This window comes from Microcaecilia unicolor, chromosome 2, assembly GCF_901765095.1.
Source record: "Microcaecilia unicolor chromosome 2, aMicUni1.1, whole genome shotgun sequence".
Taxonomy (NCBI): Eukaryota; Metazoa; Chordata; class Amphibia; order Gymnophiona; family Siphonopidae; genus Microcaecilia; species Microcaecilia unicolor.
In genome coordinates this window covers 401,213,474-401,237,378 of record NC_044032.1, presented here as the reverse complement: position 1 = coordinate 401,237,378, position 23,905 = coordinate 401,213,474, and the positions used below count along the sequence as shown (strand labels likewise).

The window sequence follows — 23,905 nt, the reverse complement described above, 5'->3', positions numbered from 1 at the left end:
CGCTAACCCGCCGTCAACCTGCCATCACCGTCTTTTACCTTTGCTGGCGGGGGACCCCAACCTTCGTCAGCCGAAGTCTTCTTGCTTCATTTGGTTTCTGAGTCTGTCTGATGTCCTGCACGTACGCAGGACGTCAGACTCACAGAAACAGAACGAAGCCTTCCGATCTGCAGGGCTTCGTTCTGTTTCTGTGAGTCTGACGTCTTGGGGTTCCCCGCCAGCAAAGGTAGGCGATGTCACGGTGACGGCGGGCAGGCCACAGTTGTTGGAGGTGGTTCTGGAGGCGGTGGGGGGTGTCGGCAATGGGGGGGGGGGGGGGGCTAAAATGTGCCCCCTCGCCTTGGCTCTGGAACCCCCTAACGGCGAAGTCCAGATATGCCCCTGGCCACAACATTTACACCGAGTTTCAGTGGGTGTATGTCCTTGTGCTTAAAGCTAGATCCAAGAGTGTGCACTAAGCACTATACTATAAAGGTGCTTATCGCTAAGACTGATTTTGGGTGCCATTTACTGAATCTGGATTTGTATGTATATATCTTCAAACACAGCTTCAGAAGAAATAATAATAAGCAAATCTTTGCATTAAGTTTTCCTTTTCTTTGTTTGTTTAGCCCACCAAGAACTCCAGTACGAGCTGTGCCTCAGATTACAATAGAACTTGAGCCTGAAGACGATGCTTATTTCTGGAGGAGCAAGGGAACAGAAACTACTTTGTAACCCATCTGTTAATCTTGTATTGACCTGGGTTGTGCTTGTTTGGGATTTTTTTTTTTGTCACTAGCCAAATATTAAATGTTCTCTGCTTCTTCCATGCACAGGTGAAACTGTGACATACAGTACGTGTACTGGCAAACAGCCAGTCTTCCCCTCCTCCCCTGCCCCCATTTGCTTCTTTTCTCTTTCCCACTTTTCTGCTGTGCAGACTCTCATGCACATCTCTCCTGATTTGTTTTCCCTACATGGCTCTAAAACACTATAGGGCCGCACTGAATGAAGATCCTTTCTGAATAAGGGTCATAGAACCCCTTTGGTGAATGTGAAATGAACTGATGCTGTTGTTATGGGGGAAGCCGTCGGTTCTCTGAGGCGGAAAACCCTGATCATGGGGGTAGCCACAGCATCGCCCTCTCCTGTACAACTGGAAATTGCTGCTGCTCTTTAGATCTCTGCTGTAATATTGTGAAAGGAGCTGATGGTAGAAACCCCAGTCACAGGTTTCTAGCTGATGTTCCAGTGTCTGTTTGCTATGCAATCTTCTGCTTTTCTCATGCTCTTTTCCTCTTATTTGTTTTGCTCCTTCCCTTGGATTTAGGTATAGGCAACATAGGCAACTGCCTAGGGTGCCATATTTAGAAGGCACCAAAGGCCAGGCCAAAGAGGAGCCTGTTGTCGCTTACTTTAGGGCCGTGTGCATGTGCTGCTTCAGAGGGGCATCACTGTGACACTGTGTACTTCCTCTGCTCCTCTTTCGGCTCTCCAGTCTTTAGGATCTCTGACACCTCTGCAAGCTCTACTTTCTGGGATCTGCCCTCAGGCCTTGCCTATGGGTTGCCAAAATCTTCAATCCAGCCCTGCTTTTCAATTGTTGAGTGTACTGAAAAGTGTTTTTCTTTCCTACATTTATCTTATTAACTTATGGGAGCCTAACCTGCAATTTATTTTTATCAATTTAAAAAAACAAACAAACTTTTTTTAATTACTGTAAAGAAAATGAATTTTTTTTCCTGTAGCAGGAAACTTATAGTTTTAAGTAGTTCTACCTCTTATTGTAGATGCTGGGCTTTTTTTTCTGTACAAAATATGTTGTACATAATGTGATTAAAAAGATTTACACTGACTCCGAGGTATGGCACAGGAGTTGATCTGACTAGATCAAATCTATACCTTATTTTTTTACACATACTGACCTTTTCTTTTGAAGATTTGAGGAAAAAAATTGTTGTAATTGTTATATGAAGGAAATGTGGGTAATTTAATAATTTTTTTTTGTGGTTTAGAAAGAGGGTATTAACTGTAATGGCAATAACTGCCTTACCGACTGATGGACAATGTTGGTGGGTGGGGTGCTGGTTGTTTTCATGTGTTGATTTGTGTACACAGTATTCCTAGAAAAAATATTTCAGTCATGGGCATTTTATGTATGTGTGTCTTTACAGTCACATTTGCTATACATGGAAAAGATGACTAAATGCTAGCAGTTGAGAGGAAACTTTTTGAATTATGCAATGAAGGTTTGGGCTGGTAGAAAAAGGTATAAAACTTTGAGCCACTGTCCCCGGTGTAGTAGGCTATGGCATAAGATGATGAGTGCATGCAGTGCAAGTTAGGTCTCCAAGGTTGAGGGCAGTTAGACAGCTTGCTGATGAATGGAGTATTGCTTCCAGAAAATGAAATTCAACCAAAATATTACTTTTGGTTGGTGGGCTTTTATTTCTGTGCCTCTGCGTGGGTTTCACAGTTTTGCGTCCTCTTTGGTTCACATTTTGAGTCTTGCTTCTTCTCCCATTCCTTCTCTTCAATCGTCACTACTTGTGTTATTTCTGATAAGTGGTTGATCCTGTTCTTCGTAATTGTTTACAACTATGACAAGTTGTTAAATTTTCCTGTACGTTTTACATTCCACGCCCTTCCAAATTAAATGTGGCATACTAATTGGGGCTTTTCTAAGGGGTTATTTCCCCCCCCCCCCCCCAGTATAAATCAGTCCTGTCAGACTTGAACTGGGAGGCCTCATTAAACAAATGAGCTAAATTGTGTTATTACTTGGACATATTTCCAAACATTATAGTTTGTATGATGCCACACTTTATGATTTTAACATGATGAAAATTGTACAAAAATAGTTTAAGATAAAAGTATTTGGCTGCCTTTACATTTTTAATGCAGTATCTTAGAAAATAACGCTGGAGTTTACTAAGTTGCTAGTGCGGCTGGCTGTGCGCTAGTGCTGACACAGCCCATTCACTTTGAATGAGTTGTATCAGCAATGCCATGCGGAAGCCGCTAACGTAGCTTAGTAAACAGACCCCTAAGTCTCAATTACATTGTGGGAACTCTGTGTCTCCTTTTATGATGTCCTAAAAAAATTATGTTGGGCCCTTTAACGGAGAACCATGTTTCATCCATAACTGTTTTAAATCTTTGATTGAGTGTTAAAAAGTCCACTGTGCTAGAATAACATTGTGGCAGCAAACATGAGTCTCACGTCATTCTCAAACTTTAGTACAGAATGGATTCTGTTAAATCATAACTATTCTAGATAATTTGGCATCTTAAACTAAGGGGCCCTTTTACTAAGCCGCGTAGGTACCAGTGCTCGCCCAACATGCGTCAATTTGGAGTTACTGCCCGGCTACCGCATGGACCGTGCGGTAATTCATATTTGATGCGTGTCCGTTATGCGTGCCAGAAAACACATTTTCTGGCATGCGGTGAAAATTGGGCAGTAACTCCAACTTCACGTGCGTAGGCGATTACCACACGGTTAACGCGAGAGACCTTACTCGTTAAGCAATGACTGGCAGTAAGGTTTTTATTTTGCCACACGCCCATTTTCAGCAAAATGTTGTAAAAGGCCTTTTTTTACAGGCGTGCTGAAAAATGGATCTGTACGCATCCACAACACACACCTACACTACTGCAGCCCACTTTTCAGTGCACTTTAGTAAAAGGATCCTTCAGCCTTTAAGATTCCACTGTTTAATGTTTCTGAAAGCACTTCCTACTTACTGACTCCCACTATTATGGATATGGACCTCTGGTGCTGTCTTAAGAAATAGAAGATGGTAGACAAGAACAGTAATCAATGAATAGAGCCATTAAAAAAAAAATAATTCATTTAGGGGCCTTCTTACTAAGCTGCAGGAAAATCTGAGCTTAGCATAATATTCTATCATGGGACGTTTTAAAAAATTTAGTTTTATTCAATTTTCAAAATATAATCCAAATAACACAATTACTCCTAAAGAAAATCAGTCATCATTTAGAATAATAAACCAAAATCTCAGGAGAATAGTATAAATAAGGAAATACAATCAAACTGATAGCCAGACTAGTCCACTATAAAGAGTGGGAGGCAACAGATAATTGAAACAGGAAAAAAAATTAGGTATCCTAATCGTATGAAGAATATTCCTTAGAAGAAAGATATTCTGTATTCCTTATGAGAGAGCAGTGCGGTCACACTTGAGGTTCCTCTATCCTGGCTGGTGTATCCTGACCAGTAGCTACAATTTTATTACTTAAGAATAAAGTCAATTGAGATGGATCAAAAAAGATATAAGGAAACGTCAGGAAAAACAACCCTCCCAGGGCCAAAACCGTGGGATGCATCAAAAGAAACTGTCACCTTCGTTTTTGTGTCGCTTTTGATTCATGAATCAGAGCATGAAGGGACCATCTTTGCTCTATTTCGCTGAGCGATTAAGTATATTTCATCTGTATTGAGTGAAACAATTACTCAACTTGTCATCTTCAAAGGAGAAAGTTCCCTTGCTTCTTAGAAGTCACAATTTAATTGACCCCTGACACAGGCGCTGTGTGCCAAAACACGGCCCGTGTTGGGTCACTAAAGAAAGAATTCATGTTTAAGGTCCTGTTAAAGAAATTGTGTCCTGATTTTGAAGGCTCCCTGGTGCTTCTTTTCACTATTTGAACTTTGTTCTGTACTTTGGACCCTCTCTGTGCTGTTTTGTGGACACTTTTCAAAACTTCTAACATATACCGCTTAAACATTTCCTCATCTGATATCCCAGGGATCTTAGGAAAGTTTATCCAATGTAAGTTTCATCTATGCACTCTGTTTTCCAACTTTAAATCAGCAGTTGTCATGCCCTTAACTAAAGAAATAGTGGAGGTAGATTTAGATTAAGTGATTAACATTTGAACAGTATTTTGCACCAAAGAGAGCTGAGATTCCTATGTGTCCAACCTATGTTCCAGAGCAGTTAATTTAACATAATCTGAGGATTGTTGAGCTGTGAGAGACTGTCCAAGAGCCACAGTAGTGTTCCGGATTTCCTCGAGTGTAAAAACAGTAGGTCTTACCAGCGAAAATGACAGAAATGAACTGGACCCGGCTCCAACCACATCAGGAAGAGGCTCAAACCCCTCTTGTGTTGCAACTGCTACAGACGATATCTCACAGCTGACTGAACACATGGGACTTTCTTGCGCACTAAGCCCATAAGAATATAAGAATAGCCATACTGGGTCAGACCAATGGTCCATCTAGCCCAGTCTCCTGCTTTAAACAGTGGCCAATCCAGGTCACAAGTACCTGGCAGAAACCCAAATAGTAGCAACATTCCATGCTACCAATCCCAGGGCAAGCAGTGGCTTCCTGCAAGTCCATCTCAATAACAGACTGTGGACTTTTCCTAAAGGAACTTGTCCAAACCTTTTTAAAACCCAGATATGCTAACCGCTGTTACCACATCCTCCGGCAGTGAATTACAGAGCTTAACTACCTTTGAGTGAAAATATATTTCCTCCTATTTGTTTTAAAAGTATTACCATGTAATTTCATTGAGTGTCCTCTGGTCTTTGCACTTTTTGAAATAGTGAAAAATTGAATTGCTTCTACCATTCTACACCACTCAGGATTTTATAGACCTCAATCATATCCCCCCTCAGCTGTCTCTTTTCCAAGCCGAAGAACCCTAACCTCTTTAGCCTTTTCTCATGGGATTTATCACAGCAATATATTCTTTTTCTGTTTGTTTTTTCCAGGTCCTGTGGTATTTTTCCATTAGCGCAGGGACTTGCGAAATAAATAACACTGAAGAACTTACTGCCTTCTATTTAGGAAGCGCTAAGTAATCCTGTGTTAAGTCCACGTTATCCAGTTAGCATAAGCTAATCAGAACGCAATAAGTTGATAACACTTCTACAACCATTCCCCGCCTATGATACACCTTTCCCCCCAAAATATTATAGGACACAATTAGCGCATGCTGACAGGCAAATTACATCAAAATGCTGTAATGTGTTTTGCAGTAAGCCTTTTTTCCCATGTTAAGCACATATTAGAAATTAATGCAGTTTAGTAAAATGGCTTTTAAACTAGCGGCTACAGTAAGGGAAACACATGAGATATGCTCAAAATGCTTGAGAAGTGCTCAAGTTGGCTGACAGATCATAAAAAATACAGGTTAATCTAATTTCATGTAGTTTTGAGGCATTAGCCTAAAGCCTAACTCTGTACCTCCCCCTTTCCAGTGCAGTCTAATGTTTCTTGCCTTATAGAATATACCGGGGAAAATGAAAAATTGAACTGGATCAAAATATTGTGATGGACTGGCAGCACTGATAGTCTGTGAACTGCTGTAAGGCAGCACATTTCTCCTTTTGGTAATGTGATTTTCACCTCGCACAATATGAACTGGAAACAAAATATAAATGCCCATCATGCAATTGCCTTCCTTGTGCTACAGTGCGGATTAATAGGTCTGAACCAGTAGCTCCCAAGCCTGTCCTGGGGGAACCCCAGCCAGTCAGGTTTTCAGGATATCCGCAACAAATATTCATGAGTAAGTTTTGCATGTACAACCTCCATTGGAATGCAAATCAAACTCCTGAATAAGCATTGCCGATAGGACAGGTTTGGGAACCAATGGTCTGTAAACCATGGTGTATGGACTCTCTTTTCTACCTTCCCAAACCACTTGACTATAGTTACAAGAAGACCTCTAGTGTTACTATGCATTAGGTGCAAGGAGATATTGGGAGGAATCATGTCAATCACTGTGTATGTGTGTGTGTGTATATATATATATATACACGCACACACACAGTGATTGACATTATATATATATATATATATATATATATATATATATATATATATATATATATATATATATATATATATATATATATATATCCTTGTATGGTACTGTATTTTATTACAGGCATTTCTACACATCAATTTGATTGAAATACACACACCTTTGGATACCCTAACCAGTAATGTAAAAACAAAATTGTGTTTGGGGGAGGGTTGGGTGTTTAAAAAATTAATATCAATTAATCAATGATAAAATAAGAGTGAAACACAGTGGCTGAGCATGAAATATCTCCATAAACTTTGTACCGGTGCCTGATGTGTAATACCAGTATACAGTATTTTATCTACAATGTAAGAATAGAAATAATCTGAGTGCCAGTGCTTAGTAGATGTGAGAAATACATAGACGAAAAGGGAATGTAAGTTGCTTGCATTAGGAAAAACATCGTTCTGATTTCTATAAGCAGATGCACTGTATAGCTGCATATACATGTACATGTATACAAAGTATGCCTTGTCACTTCCTATTACTGTATCTGTCGATCAGTCTCCATGTGGCAAATGTCTTCCATTTTATTTCTGAACAATGCTAAATGTACTTGAAATCTATGGACTGCTGAATTATACCTTTTGTAAGCAAGAAGCGTGAACGCTCATTGAGCTCTTGCCTAGAACTCAGCATTGCTAAGGCACGGAGAGAAGAAGTATCTGAATGCAGTCAGGCGGTCCTATTGTGCCACTGAAACCTCCTATAGACGCTGGACTGTTCCACAAACACTGTCTGTACAGTTACATTGTATCTTAAGTTTGGATTTCTTTTGCACGTTTGGTTCAGTAGCGCTGGATTTTGATTCTGCCTTGGCATGTCTTTTATTTTTGCACATCTGTTTCTGCACTCTGCAAGGTGGTGTACTTCTGAAATACAGACAATGCGTGATCTGCCAGAAGAATTTCCTGCAGAAATCCCGCTCGCAGGGCTAAAGTTATCCAGCGAAACCTGAAAGTTTTAAGAGCCAGAGACACAGCTGTGTGAAAAAGTTTTGATATCCCTGATCGCATTGATTCAGTGAAGTGAACAGAAGCTGGCAGAACCTCTCTACATGGTTCAGGGTTAAACATGACGGGGTCCATATTCAAAGTGATTTAATTTGCCAGGCGTGGCTATCCAGGGATTTTCAGCAACCCTTAACTGAATAACGCTGCTGAATATTTCCTGTAACTGCCTATGCCACATCTGGCTAGTTTGTGGGCGGTCTGACAGCAGAGACAGGGCAGTGTGGAAACTTAGGGCCCCTTTTTTTAAGGCACGCTAGCGGATTTAGCGCATGCTAAAAATTAGTGCGTGCTAAATGCTAAGACGCCCATAGGGATATAAGCTTGCCTTAGTAAAAAGGGTCCCTTAGCCAATTAGTGGTGATTTTAAGACGTGTAGGTGCCTATGCGCATCTAATGCGTGTCAAGTTGGAACTACCGCCTGGCTACCGCGTGCCCCAGGCAGTAATTCAATTTTTGACGCGCATCCAAAACACGCGGTAGAAATTTTATACTGTGTGGTGCTAACCCGGCGGTAATCGGCAGTGTACATGTGCTGACGATTACCGCCCGGTAAATGCATGAGACCTTACTGATACAGTAAGTCAATGGGTGGCAGCAGTAAGGTCTCAAGCTGAAAATGGTTTTAATTTTGCCACATATCTGTTCTTGCCCCCCCCCCCCCCAAAAAAGGCCTTTTTTGCAGGTGTGCTGAAACATGGACCTGCGCACATCCAAAACACGCGCCTACACCTGCGCAGGCCATTTTTTTTTGGCATTCCTTAGTAAAAGGTCCCCTAAGTAAACTGCATAAAGTTAGGATAGCAAAACAGCTGTCCTAACTTTGTGTTGAGTGGCACCGGTCTGAATATCAAATGGTGCCTGGCTAATTTTTAGGTCTGCAGACATACCTGGGCATTCAGTGCCAGGAGCTGCGCGAGCCCCAACCTTGAATATCCGATTAGCTCAGTTTGCTGCAGGTTGAAAATCGGGCCTGACATTTTTAGTCAAATTTTAATGCATCTGCTATTTATGTTCAGTTTTTTTACAGATTCAAAATTAGAAAACAGTGACTATTGGCAGAAATAACAGCTTCTGAATGTTTCCTGTAGCCAGCTAATTGTCTTTCATTCCTTGCTTTTCAAAATTTTCCAAGTTTCCTTACAGAGCACTATTAGTTCTGAAATATTCTTAGTTCTCTTTGCATGCATTGCATAGTTGAGCTCTTCCCTCAGATTTTCAATAACTTTAAGCCTGAGGACTGTGAAAGCTGTTCCAAAACTTTCATCTTCATTTTGTTTAGGTATTCCATGGTTGATTTTGAAGTCTTGCTGAAGTTTCCAACCTCTTTTTGAGCTTCAGTTTCTTTTTTCAATGTGGAGCTTTAGCTTATTAGATATATTGATATTTGGTTGAATCTATTATTTCTTCCACCTAGGCAATATTTCTTGTGTCACTGATTGATTGCCACACAAACCTAAAGCACAGTGGATCTTGTTGGCAAGATGTTCTTTTCTTCAGACTCTTTACCTCTTTTTCTCCAAAAGTATCTATTTGTTGCCTTCCATTTTCATTTAAGCAGTCCAAAGCACACTAGAGGTAATTCTGTAACATGGCACCTAAGGTAAGAAAGTAAGCAGTCACCTATTAAAAGCCTATTCTATAACCCAAAGAAAGTACTAATTTACTTCATAGAATACTAGCACTAGCGGCAGAAAATGTGCCTACATTTAAGGTGTGATCGCTTACTCCAGCCCCATGGCTGGTGTAAATGCTTGTGCCTACATGTTAGCCAGAATGCATGTAAATTCTAAAATGGAATCATTTATGCACATATTTGTGTGATTTGCCCATGTGCAGGCCCACTAGCAAAGAATGCATCATAAAAATTTGGTGTGTACTTTTCTGCTACTTGGTATTCTACAACAGATCATTTACACCTGAAAATGACTGGAATGCCACCATTTGTGCACATTCCTGCTGCCTAAAATAAGGTGGCTTCCTATAGGATTACCCCCATTGTTCCAAAATGTTGTAATGTTTCACTTGCATACTTTATAAGTACATAAGTATTAACACACTGGGAAAGACCAAAGGTCCATCAAGCCCAGCAACCTGTTTTCAACAGTGGCCAATCCAGGTCACAAATACCTGGCAAGATCCCAAAAAAGTACAAAACATTTTATACTGTTTATCCTAGAAATAGTGGATTTTCCCCAAGTTCATTCAATAACGGTCTATGGACCTTTTCCTTTAGGAAGCCATCCAAACCATTTTTAAACTCTGCTAAGCTAACCGCCTTTATCACATTCTCTGGCAGCGAATTCCAGAGTTTAATTACACATTGAGTGAAGAAACATTTTCTCTGATTCGTTTTAAATTTTAATACATTGTAGCTTCATCGCATGCCTCCTAGTCCTAGTATTTTTGAAAAGCGTGAACAGACACTTCACATCTACCCGTTCAACTCCACAATTATTTTAGTGTTTTCTTGCTTTGTAAAAATGAATTGTTTTATTTTTTAAATGTTCAGGTGGCTTCTTAGATGAACCCATGGTGATTGAACGTAGAACAACAATCACAAACTGAGAAATTAGAAGGTTCAGAATATATATTCAACTGTAAAATTTTCTTCAGCTGACTATTTAAATGCTTTACAAATTATTATACCTTTTGTGCCTTATTAATTTTGATTTGAAAAAGTAGTAATGAATCAACTGGAACGGTGTCCAAACTATAGTATCTGCCATATTATGCACTAAAATTTGCAAAAAAAAAATAATGCCATGTAGAGGTTTTGTCAGCTTCTGTTCACATACAGATTCAGAGATGCGTACAGTTTGATCAGTGGGGCCTAAAGTTTTGAACACCGTTGTAACTGTCCCAGGCTGCATTGCTCAGAGAGCATTTAAGCTGCCTCTTCATTTAGGGGGCCTTGTATTAAAGTGTGTTAAGCAGTTAACATGCGGGAGCAGATTACTGTACAAATGCATTAAGGGGTTTTGCAGCCTGCTACTGCTTGTTAAAGTGAGTGTTACTTAATTTTGTGTCAGGGGTTGTGGCATGGGTGGAGGATGGGTATGGAAGGCGTTTGGCAGTTAACACACTGCACGTTCTGTGCACAGACTTGCTAATTCAGAGTTAAGGCATAGCCACTTACGGCCTCCTAAATAGGAGGCCGTAAGTGGTTCCATGTTAATTGGGAGCAATTACTGTGCATTAATCCAAATGTTAACACATGACCTGCAATAAAAAAATAGTGGGATGCATCATGAGTTTTGGCATTGCCACACACTAAAATCCTGAATTATAGTGGATTGAGTTGAAAACTGAACACACTTTGGTAGAAGGCCCATTAGTAGCCATTTCTGTGGCCGACTTATTTCCACTTGCGTTGGAATCAATACGCACTTTCATTTAGGTTTTTTAAAAACTCTCTAAATGGCCTATGTATTTGCTTTGGAGGAAAAAATGGATGTTTTAAATTTTCAATGAAGTAGATTGTTTTAACAGAAAAAGAATAATTAGAAAACATTTTAATGAAATTTTGTTTTTCCAATAACACGAAGACTAAAAATTCTTATGACTTCATAGTATTTTACAGTTTTATGAAACTTTCTATTGTGACTTTTATGGAATCAAGAGATGAAGAAGATAAGATTTTAGCATTATATTTTTCAAAATTAAATATATATTGAAAATAAAGTAACTTTATTCACTTGTGTGTGCTTGTGTTTATGTTTCAACTCTGTCATCACAATGACTAGATAATTCTGTTTAAAAAAAAAAAAAGTAAGATTCTAGAGTTCTACAGTGCTCACTCCAGAAACCTGCGTGTTGCCACCCTTGAGTTGTACGATTATGTACATGTGGAGTTCAGAACCAAGCAGTGACCGGCTTAGGGTACACAGATCAAAGGAAAATGCCTCCTAATTTATATACGTATATGTGTGTGTGTGTGTGTGTGTGTGTGTGTGTATATATATATATATGTATATATATATATATATATATATAATAATTTGCTACTTGAATGTTCGAATGTGTCTCACTGGGATCGTAACCACCTGCTGACATCACTGGACAGCACTAGAATCCTGCTTGCCTGACGTCAGGACTCATGAGGTGGTTACGATCCCAGTGAGAGAAAGGGAAGCGCGTGACTGGCAATAAGAACAGCGGACAGTTGAAGAACAGCGGGAGTGGGCAGAGACGTCCCTACGTGCACGTCGCCCTCTCTCCAAAATCGCCAACCCCTCTCTGCTACACTCCCCCCCCTCTTACCGGGGTCCCGGCGGCAGCAGTGAACAGCGAGCAGGCTCGGCTAGTCTGCTGCCTTCCCTTCTCTGAGTTCTGACTCTGGTCCCGCCCTCATTTCCTGTTTCCGCAAGGGCGGGACCAGAGTCAGAGCTCAGAGAAGGGAAGGCAGCAGACTCACCGAGCCTGCTCACTCTTCACTGCTGCCGCCGGGACTCTGGTAATAGGGGGGGAGGTGAGGGTAGCAGGGGGGGGATGGCGATTTTGGAGGGGGGGTGACATGCAAATAGGGGGATGGGCAGGACCAGTGTAGGGGAGGGCCGCGGGTGGAGGCATCGCAAGGATGTGTCTGTGAGACAGAGAGGGGGGTAGTGATTTTGGAGGTGGGGCGGGGGGAGGGAGGGGGAATGGAACTCGGAGGATGGACAGAGGGAAGAAGAGAAAGGGAGGGAGGGGGCTGGAACTCAGAGGAGAGGGGAGGAAAGGGGGCTGTGGGGCTTGGAGGGGACAGAGGGAGAGAGCGGGGGGGGGGGGGGGGATAACCTTGCTAGCGCCCATTTCATTTCATACAGAAACGGGCCTTTTTTACTAGTGTATATATATATATATATATATGTGTGTGTTTGTGTGTATATATATATATATATATATATATATATATATATATATATAATTTAAGTTCAAACACACAACTTTTGCATAGCTGATCCCACTAGAGAGAGTGTATAGCCTCAGCAGGTTTATACCTATTCATTCCACTTGAATTACGTGCACTATTCGATTAAAAAAATGTCTTACACTTGTTGAAAAGGTTTATTTTATGAAAAGCTATTACTGCATTATATTACAGTATCAAATCCTAAACAGAAGGAAATGGTGACTCACTGCAGATGATTGATGATACAATAAATCATGCAGAAGTACAGCCCTAGTGTTCGGGCTTCAATGTGCTAGCTTACTCGGGGCCCTGTCTACTAAGGTGCATTAGTGTTTTTAGCGTGCACACACTTAGTGTGTGTGCTAACAATGTAGGCACATACAGGGATATTGTAGGCATGCAAATGGTTAATTGCATTAAAAACGTTAACGCGTCCATAATGCTGCTTAGTAAACAGGGCCCTCAATGTTTGCCTAGTGAAGAAATCATTAAAAATGCACATAAATTTTACATTGGTGTTCTCACCAGACCTGTGTGGTATCTGTGGATTGTATATCCATCAATCAGTGGATGGAGACAGTGAAATTAAAACGTATGTGCTTTCCCTATGAAAGCACCGTTCAGCATGAGTTCATCAGTATTTCTCTGTCTCCTGTGGATGCAGCTTCTGAACTGGTGAAAGGATTACACAACTGAGCTTGGGGATGCCTTTATGACTGGTCAGCTGCATAGCTTTTGCAGTAGTCAATGAATTAGCTCCTGAACTGATTAACAACTGAGTTGAGGGTGCATTACTTGCCTGGAGCTGAGATATAGCTCAGAGGATACAGAGCTCTCGTACCCATCTCCTCCATGTCTTCTATTCATAAGAATGATTTTATGGAAACAAACTGAGAACATCCTCTGCTGAAGTCTGGGCTCCATTTAAAGAGAAGAATTGTTGGAGCAAGGGTATAACTCAGAAGTCTGGTATTTTGCCTGTTCTGATATATCTCCCACCCCCACCCCACCCCATTACTTCCTTTTTTCCCCTATTGAATTTTTCACTATTTAATGAAAAATAAAAAGACATTCCTCTAGCAGAGGGGGTTTTTTTTCTCCAGGCTTTGCTGCATATAGTGGTAAGTCTCTGTGCTTCACATAGCGAGTGTTGGGAATTGGGAGCTTTCTATAATGGCCAGTTCCTAGGAAGCTGGGATTTAGCTTTATATGTTTTCTCACCAGCTTTCCTTGTTTTATACCCACAGATGTAGGAACAGCTTTCTAAAATTCTGCTCCCTCTGCAAATGGTCTTAGTCTCAGCATTGTGGCCCCCATCTCAATGACAGCTCCCCCCTCCTGGCAGCCCCTGACAACACCTTATCTCCCATACAGCAACTAAACCCCTGACCTAGGGTTACCACTTCCATTACTTCCATTGCTTTCCATTGAAAGCAATGGAAGTCCAGAAAAAGGAGGACGGATTGAGCCAGCCAGGTTTTACTTCCATTGCTTTCCATTGAAAGCAATGGAAGTAAAATCCGGCTGGCTCAATTACTTCCATTGAAAGCAATGGAAGTAAAACCCGGCTGGCTCAATCCGTCCTCCTTTTTCTGGAGCCATATGGTAACCCTACATCCTGACAATAGTCCCCCTGTGCAGTACCCCCTGGCAAGAACTCAACATGTGGCAAGGTGTCCCAAGTCTACCCCTCCCCCAGGGCCAGGCCTTCTCAAATTCACCTACCAGGTAGGGCTCCCCCTCCCAAATTCACCTACTTGGTAGGGCCCACTTGCCACCCCCCTGGATGGTATAACTAACACAGGATGCTTTAGTGTGACTTGCATTTGGCTCTTTTTGCTATATAGTAAAAGGGTCCCTAGCCAGGCAAATGCAGAGGATGTTCACAGTGGGGCTCATGGGTGGGGCATGGGTGTGTCTAACGTTTACAGCCATAATTTAAATTAATGGGCTAAAGTGCTGCATTTATGCACTCCCACTTACACCTGCTATTAACATGGCATACATGAGTACACCTAAATGTTAGCACATAACTGCCAATTTATGCTGACATGCTCAATTTCACTAAAAGGAGCATGTCCAATGTGAGGGGAAGTGAGAGCAGGGCAGGCAATGTGGCAGTGCTGCCGCAGACCAGCGCTGGAAGAAGTCTTCAGCTAGCAGGGGTTGGGGACCCCCACCAGCCAACCAGGGGCCCAGAGCAAATTTGGGGGGCCCACTACACCACTGATTTATTTGGATTTTGCTCACACCTTTTCCAGTAGTAGCTCAAGGTGAGTTACATTCAGGTACACTGGGTATTTCTGTCCCTGGAGGTCTCACAATCTAACTTTGTACCTGAGGCAATGGAGGGTTAAGTGACTTGCCCACGATCACAAGGAACAGCAGTGGGGAATATTGCCAGTTAGTAGCTAGTGGATAGCCGGTTATATTGGGCGATATAACCGGCTGTCCACCGATTTTAAAAATGTGACTGGCCAAGTTTGGACCGCATGCAACCCTAGAAATCTTTGGCTGGTCTGAATTTAACCGGCCAGGGCTGAATATCAGCTTGGCCAGTTAAATTCCGCACAGCCAAAGATAAACCGGTTGTTCAATGTCAGTCACCGTAAATGGCCTGGTTTTGAATATCAGGTCTCCGACCAACGGAGTTAGCCGGTCTAAATCCCATGGTCTGAAAATCAGCCTCTTTCATTTTTCTTCTACTTCAAGGAGTTCTGGTCGCACATTAGCTAATCTACAAGAAGAGAGCACTTGATAGAGGGCAAAGAGATGGAGGAAAGTAGAGATCAGCTAGAGGTTGTGGACACTGCTTATGAAAGAGGAATTCTGCATTTTTACAAAGGGACATGACTAGTGCTGTCTTCCCAGAGCTTTTATTCAATGGAGCCAGGAGCGAGTGATACACAATAAGTACAACCTTAAGTACAATGAAAGATCACTTCTGCTACTTAACTACCTGCAAACAGCAAATGTAAGTGCTGTGCACTGCAATTGGCCTTCAGAGTGCATCAAATCAGAAAAGGAAAGCAATAAGAAGTCATATGTGTATATGTGTCTGTATAGGAAAAGAAACAATCCTTTGCACAATAGATGTTCTCACATTTTTATGACCACAATCTGGTAATCTTTCGTTTTATTTTACTCATATTTTATTGCAACAGTTAAGGGATATTAACCTTGTACTGCTCTAGTATACTGGGTGCCAGTGGCAATATTGATTTTTTTTTTAATTCTAGCTGATGTGTTAATGTTAAATTATAATGTTTGGAAATGTTGTTTACATTATTACGGTACTCTCATATGACTGTTTTGTTTCAGATGTGTAATAACTTAAGCACTTGGCCCAGTGGAATATTTGTAATCTGCAGGTTCCACTCCTTGTTCTTTGGAAACCTGCCCCAGAGATATCCCGTTCTGCAGAGGCATGCAAAACTTTGACCCCTGATCACTGCTGTCTGTTCTGTAATCTTTCTGGGGATGACTTTCTCCACTGTTGATTATAACTACCTTAGGTGGAGATGATCAGAAGCAAACGCGGGTGATAAGAGGCCATTAGCACCAGACTAGGGCCTGCGTTTACTTCTGATGCTGCCTATTTTTGATGCCCTTGTGTTGGGAGCAGTGGTGTAGCTACATGGGGCCATGAGGGCCTGGGCCCCCCTGCCGATGATGCTCTCAACCCCCTTCTGCCGCCAACCCGCCGTCACCGTCGCCTACCTTTGCTGGCGGGGGATCCCAACCCCCGCCAGTCGAGGTCCTCTTCTTCCGGCGCAAGGCTTCATTCTGTTTCTGAGTCTGACGTCCTGCACAGGACATCAGACTCAGAAACAGAACAAAGCCCTACAGAACGAAGCCTTGCGCCTTAAGAAGAGGACCTCGAGTGGCGGGGGTTGGGGTTCCCCGCCAGCAAAGGTAGGCGACGGTGGGTTGACGGCAGGAGGGGGGGGTCAAAGTTGGTGGCGGCAGGGGGGGTCGGCAGTGCTGGGGGGACTAAAATGTGCCCCCTCACCTTGGGCTCTGGCCCCCCCCTCCCGCCGAAGTCTGGCTACGCCCCTGGTTGGGAGACTTGGGCTTAGGTTTCGCAGTTCCGGGCTTTTTTTTTTTTGACAGTCCAGACCTGTCAAACCACTTCTGTGGGAGGATTGTGCCTTGAGCACATGCTCAGGCACAATCCTCCCGCAGAAGTCACCCCATCATCAGTGCTAATAACGCACTTCCTGTGGTAATTTTAATGCGCTGATCGAAACAGCGCAGGGAAATTGATCATCTGCCTGCCAGTGACCCTGCAGTACATGAAATTTGTGCGTGGCCTTCAACTGCTCCCCTGGCAACTCACCTAGCTATGCCTCTGACCCTGTTAAGGGTTGAGAAATATGGGTGTGGACTGTGCATTGCAGTCAGCACCTAGTATCTTAACCTGCACTGTCACTGTTGCAGGTAGCACAGATTCACTTACCATGTGGTAAAGATGTTTTCTGTGCAATAAATACTGCTGCGAACACTTCCAGCAGTTATTGCACAGATTGTCCCCCCTCATTCTAGAACTTGGTGTCTCAAGTAAGATGCCACTTGTGTGCATAGGTTATAGAGTGACTAACACACTTACATCCATAAGTACTAGGTTCTATTCTATAACTTACACACATAAATCATTTAGGGACCCTTTTACGAAGTGGCTGTAAGCCCAATGTGGGCTTACCGCTCGCTAAAAGGGAAGCTCCCCACTGAAATAGCCACGTGGCCATTTGTTGAAAAAACAAAGACGTGCCTTTTACCAGCTGCGGTAAAAGGGGGCCTCGGCGTGCGTCAAAAACACACACTGACGCTAGCACAGGCCCCTTTTTGCCGCAGCTTCATAAAAGGACCCCTTAGTGTGTATGTGAGGGGGCGGGGCATGGCGGGTCTCCCTTGTATTTTGTAAATTACATGCTTATGTGTGTAACTTGGTGCACTTAAGCACCAACAGTTACGTCTGCCATAGACATGGCCTAACTGTTGGTCCCTACATTAGTTGTGCCAATTTCAACTTATTCTAGTATTCTATAATGGCATCTTGACACCCAGATGTCATTATAGAATTTACACTCAGCACGCATCATTGTGGCACCCTAGTGGATGCCATGAGCTAATCCCGACGCGGCCCATTCAAAGTGAATGGGCTGTGTCGGCATTGCTGTGTGGCCTAGTAAACAGGGAGAGGGGGGATTAGGCATTTACTGCACAATAAAAACAGCAATCTATCACACTTTATAAAACGGCCCCCTAAAATATACAGCACTTACTTATAGATGGACATCAAAATGAGAGTGGAGGAGTAGCCTAGTGGTTAGTACAGTGGACTCTGATCCTGGGGAACTGAGTTTGATTCCCACTGCAGCTCCTTGTGACTCTGGGCAAGTCACTTAACCCTCCATTGTCCCAGGTACAAATAAGTATCTGTATATAATATGTAAACCGCTTTGAATGTAGTTGTAAAAACCACAGAAAGGCAGTATATAAGTCCGATTCCCTTTCCTCTTTCCCATCATTATTCTAATTTAATGCCAGGTAAGAGGTGGCCATAAACCAAGCAGATACCTAAGATGACAGCAAAAACCAGAAAGATGGCTGGGTGCATAGTGAAAAGAATGGCAAGCAGGAAAACAGATGATAGCATAAGTCCCTGGTGAGACCTTTTTTGGAGTTGATTCTGCACCTTTAATGCATGTACAACAGATGGAGTCAGTCTAGAAGGCAGATGGTCAATGGTCTTCATCAGAAATAATAAGAGTACAAACAAAAATCTAAACAAGGATAGGCTAGAGGAAAGGACGGTTATCATAGAGACCTGTAAATATGCCCAATGTATAAATGCAGAAGAGGTGGGCCACTCTGTAATGATGGGTCATGGGATGAAGGTGAAAAGGGGTAGATTCAGAAATTATCTAAGGAAATATTTGTTGGTGGAAAGGGTGGCGGATGTGTGGAACAACCTCCCAGTGGAGGTGGTGGAGATGAGAACAGGGTCAGAATTCAAGAAAGCATGGGATGAGCACATTGGGATTTCCGAGGAATGAACTGTACAGTAGAGCAGGAGCTGTGACTGGGCGGACTGGATGGGCCACATGGTCTTTATCTGTCATCAAGGAACCCAATCAAAAACCTCGAGAAGAAAGAATAGAATTTCAGGAGCTTGATGACTTACTGGGTTGGCCCAGAAATACAAAATGTTTTGCTTTTTGGTATAAGTTGCCTGTTCAAAACTATCTCAGGTCATTAGTGACTGAACGTGGATACTCTCTGTTAATCACTAGGGGTCCTGTGCTAACTGGTTGGTGCAGGAACACCCACTCTCCGCCCCTAACATGCTCCTTTAAAAAAAAAAAATTTTTTAGGACACGGTTAGCGCGTGCACATTTTGAAGCTACTGTAGGATACCTGAGTGCATCCTGTGGTACTCCATTTTTAAATGTGTTAGATGCGCATTTGCACTGAACGCAGTTTAGTAAAAGGATCCCTAGGTAACTTAGAACCTTTAGTGCTACATGTGATATTTCTTTGCATGACAGATGTCTCTATTAACTAAGTTGTCCTTTACAAAGCTGTGGTAGAAAGAGGCCTTAGTGAGCCCTTATGCAGGTCTTTCCCGTGTGCTAAGACCATTTTTACTGCTGCCAAAAAAAAGCCAATTTTCCATTTTCCAAATTTTTGGCCTTGTGCTAATGTTCCAAGCAATAGAAAAAGAGAGAGAATTCCAAAGTGCAATAGCAGCAAACAGAAGAACAAAAAAGCACCAAGTGCCTCCGGAGCTAGGATAGCAATTCTTTATTCAGATACCCAACACGGCCTGCTTCAGGGGTTTGTATTGACGCCTGTGAGCCGTGATTTCGCAACTCTGTAGAAACTCAGTTTTTATATCGGATAGCCTTCTTTCTGCAGTAGTATATTTACTACAGACACTTGACGCAGCCAGGAATGCCGAAACACGGCCCATGTCGGGTATCTCTGAATAAAGAATTGCTATCCTAGCTCCAGAGGCCCTTGGTGCTTCTCAGGGATTGCTCCTGCCTATGCTGGCTTTCATCTCAAAATGGCTGCTGGCAGGGCCGGTCCTTGGGTCTCTGGTGCCCCCCTGCAGACTATCAGTTGGCGCCCCCCTCCCCCCGTATAGCATCTCCTTTTTCTGTTCTCCCCAATTCACCTCTGCGCCCGTGCGCCCCCCCCCCAAAAAAAAAAAATTGCAGAGCTGGCTATAGCCGGGAAGAGAGCCTTGGGGGGGGGGGGGGGGGGCAATGCATTACTCTCTCCAGAAAAAAAATTAAATGCTCCCAGGTTCCAATGTAATTCATGTTTAATGTGGGATAAAATGCCATAAATAAGGGATGGGAGGGGAGGCCAATGAACACACATGAATACAGGATTCTCTTACAGATTACTTTCTCTCATGCACCATCTGAAAGCTACCCAGAAAAGCCTTAGAAAATAATGGTCAACAGCAAGTTTACATGCGTCACAAGTCTAAACTGGGCTTAAAAGCACTCTGGGAAGCTTCACGGGTAGAGGCAGAAAGCCAGTTCTGCTGGTTGTTCCTAACCCTGCTCCCCTAATTGGGAGGAGGAAGAGAAAGGACTTCTGACAGGCATTTGAAGTTGCCTGCTGAAATATTAATTTCATAGAAAACTGGAGCTGTGCAGGCTCCGCCATGTAGCTTTCAAAAAAAAAATCCCCCATTTCTCTATCAGAGATAAAGAGCCAATCATGTTTTACATATATATTTATGGTGCAAAATAGCAACAAAAAGGTTTCTGATCCCAATACAGGGCTGCTGACCAGGTCTTTTTCCACGCATGCACTATAGGCCATGGCTCAGTACTCTCCAGCTTCATTTTTGGCTTGGTACTAAACTTCCACAAATCACACCTGCCCATCTGATACCTACCTGCTCCAAGACAGGCCAAATGAATCAGCCAACACAATGAACTGCCATAGCTTACCTGCAGCATGTCACTTCCCTTCCCCTCCCCCAGCATACTGGAAACAAGGGGATGAAAAGGTGTAAGCTCTCTATTGAAGTCAACTGAGCTGTTTTTCTTGAGCTCCTTCTACTACTACTACTTAAAATTTCTAGAGTGCTACTAGGGTTAAGCAGCGCTGTACAATTTAACAAAGAGAGACAGTCCCTTCTCAAAGAGCTTACAATCTAATAGACAAGTGAACGGTCGGTCCGATAGGGGCAGTCAAATTGGGGCAGTCTGGATTCACTGAACGGTAAGGGTTAGGTGCCGAACGCAGCATTGAAGAGGTGGGCTTCTACTGTCAGGGATGATAAGAAGTGCACACTTTTCCAGCTTCATGACCTACTACTACTACTTATCACTTCTATACAGTTATCCCTCCTCTTTTATACGAGGCCTCACTTGCTCACCAACAACTTATACAGGGTCTTGTCACACTGTTTCACATCACTACACTGAAATATTTGACTATAACCACACTTAAGTCTCTCTTCTATTATGTACACACCATCTACCCCTTCTGCCACCTCTTGTGGATGTTAGAGTCCTTTACAAACAAACCTCTATCGCAAAGATATTTAATGAAACCAGCACCTGTCCCTATAGCCTCTGTTCAACTATCTTTGTGAACAATATTCCAAAAAAAATTGAGAAAGTACAATGAAGGCTTCCATAACAGGTCAGAAAGCTGATTTTGAAGATGATTTGTGACTGTCCTAATATATCTTGTTCATTTAGCTGCAGACAGAGACAGATGGTTATTTATTCTTGCTTTTAAAACGAGACCACACTGAAAAATCAAATGGAAATCCACACGTTTATTTTGTGTTTTTCAACCCCACTAAGAACCACAGCTTGTATCATTAAACTTGCATTCAACATCTCGCTTATTTGCTAAAACTCTCAGTGCTAGTACATGTTGTTGCACTAAATATCACTAAAGGGTAACCGTGCCTTTGATTCTCACCTTCTAAGAGGATGCAGGATCATCCCCCTTGGAGCCCAAGTGCGCGGCATATCGTTTCAGAGACCATTCGAAGCTCGCACGCCTAAGAGAAGAGCAGAAACCACTGTTCTCATATCGATCTACACTATTGCTCCAAACAAATAAAGCCGATGATGTTCTCCCTGAGTCCAAACAGCTGTCTTCACCTTCAGCCATATTCCTGCTAACTTGCCAAGGAGAAATTAATCAATTGGCAAACCACTTAATGTAGCGCGACATGAGGTACAAGTCTCGCTTTGGAGAGGCTGAGGCACTTTACCGTTTTTTTAATGCATCACGTGTGGGGTGGGGAATATAGGTAAAGAAACAGAATCTTGAAGCATGCGTGACATAAAACTGCGAAGACTCAGAGTTTTAATGCCGCTGCGGACCTTTACTGTTCTACAGGCTTCCTTTCCTGCCTTTCCTGTTAGCCGGTCCGTAGTTCTCCCTTTAAATTGTAGCTTTTTGATACTTTTAGGAGCCTTTTTTGAGCAAAGATCCACTGGGCGGGCAGCAGCGCATTCGGCGCCCTTGAAGGCAGGTGCCCCCCTGCGCTGCTTACCCCGCTTACCGGGTTGGGCCGGCCCTGGCTGCTGGGATCTCCAGCTTTTTTTAACATTATACAATAGTGGTTAGGTGTGCTATTGCCATTTACATGCTAAGGGCCAGATTCTATCAACGGCACTGAACAATGGGCATTGGAAAAGATCAGCGCTAACAAGATCTATAAAATCACACAGCACTGATTTCCATGACCTAAGTTGGGCACGCTGACCCGTTATTCAGTAATAACATGCACAACTTGTTGGAATGCCCCTGACATCTCTGTGTCCCTCCCATGGCCACACCCCTTCTTGAGTTGCACATTATGGTCCTGATGCTCAGAAGCCATTAGTGTTGGACTAGTGCTCCTGTTTGCCGGAGCACCATGCTCAAAGGCTCCCACCATGAGGAAGAGCTAGGACGCTGAGGGATAGTGCATCAAGCATGTAAATGCATGCTGATGAGCTAATTCCCTATTCCTTCCCAATGCTCAGTGGACAGTGCACCAAAAATGGCTCTCCTGCGTCACACCCTTCACCAGCTCTGAGCTAGCATTAGGTTTGTACCAAGCCATTGGAGAGGAATGGGGAGACCGGGAAGGATTGGAAATCACTCCCCCTAACCCCAAAGATGTGAGGGCATGGTGGTCACCCCCATTCAAAGATATAAGGGTCTGCTGAATCACAGACCCTCCCACCCTCCCAAAGATGTGAGGGTCTACTGGACCCAATTCCCCCCCCCCCCAAATAAATAAAACCCTGGTGGTCCAGTGGGACCCCTGGCCAGGACCCCCTCGAAGACTAGCCCTGGTGATCTAACGGTGGCCTTCCAACTCCCTCCTACCTTGAAGAAGGAGGGGGCACTAGGACTCCTTTCTTCCTCCTGCTGGGCACATCCCCAAAATACGGGGCCTAACTACTATATAAGGGAGAAATTCTCATATAAGCCACAATTTGTTTTCTGAGCACATCATATCACATTATTATTTTAAAATAATATTCTGGTTGTTTGTGGTGGTTTCATTCTTTGTACCAGGAAGATTGAAATTGTTAAATTTAAACTTGATTTGACTCCCGTTTATTTTGAATTATAGCTGTGAATAGGACATGTGCCCGTGCAGCTTATGTCAATGTTTATAGAGTACGTGACCAACCTTGGAGTTGCCTGGAGGAAGAATGCAAAACACAAGAAAACATGAATGGAGTGCACTGGATTCATTTTGCTTACAAGAGCTATGATGAATGCATTAATCCATAACTTATCTGATAACAGCATACAATACAACATGAAATGCTAATTAATTCACAGGAGAGACTAGTAATCACATAGGATGATAATTGACGTGGAGCTTGGTAAGCTGCCCTGGCAATTGTTTTAATGTTGCTTCCTCAGGGCATCTGACATCATTTAAACAGCATACAATGCTTGTACAGCTTGTTTACTGCATCGTTTTCAATAAATTATGACAACATCTTTAATTTGTCTTTGTTGCAGTGGTCCCCAAACATGGTCCTGGACATCTTCAAGCAAGGTTTTTTTTTTCAGGAAAACTAAGATACACTAATTAATCTGTTGTTAGACCTAATACATGCAAATATAACTCATATGAATTGATTGAGGGTCTTCAGAAAACCAGACCCAGT

General features: G+C 42.7%; 1 protein-coding gene across 2 annotated transcripts in view; it reads left to right on the top strand.

The window, feature by feature from the left end:
* The window catches only part of SLC4A4 (solute carrier family 4 member 4), a 490,468-nt gene extending 487,005 nt beyond the window's left edge, over positions 1 to 3,463 (top strand). The window contains exon 25 of one of the 2 annotated variants that reach the window (XM_030190631.1): positions 612 to 3,463. In XM_030190631.1, the coding sequence (XP_030046491.1) occupies positions 612 to 717 (106 nt within the window). In that variant the 3' untranslated portion in view covers positions 718 to 3,463. The remainder of the gene's footprint in view (positions 1 to 611) is intronic. The other variant, XM_030190632.1, reaches the window with a different exon arrangement.
* The last annotated feature ends 20,442 nt before the right edge of the window (positions 3,464 to 23,905 follow it).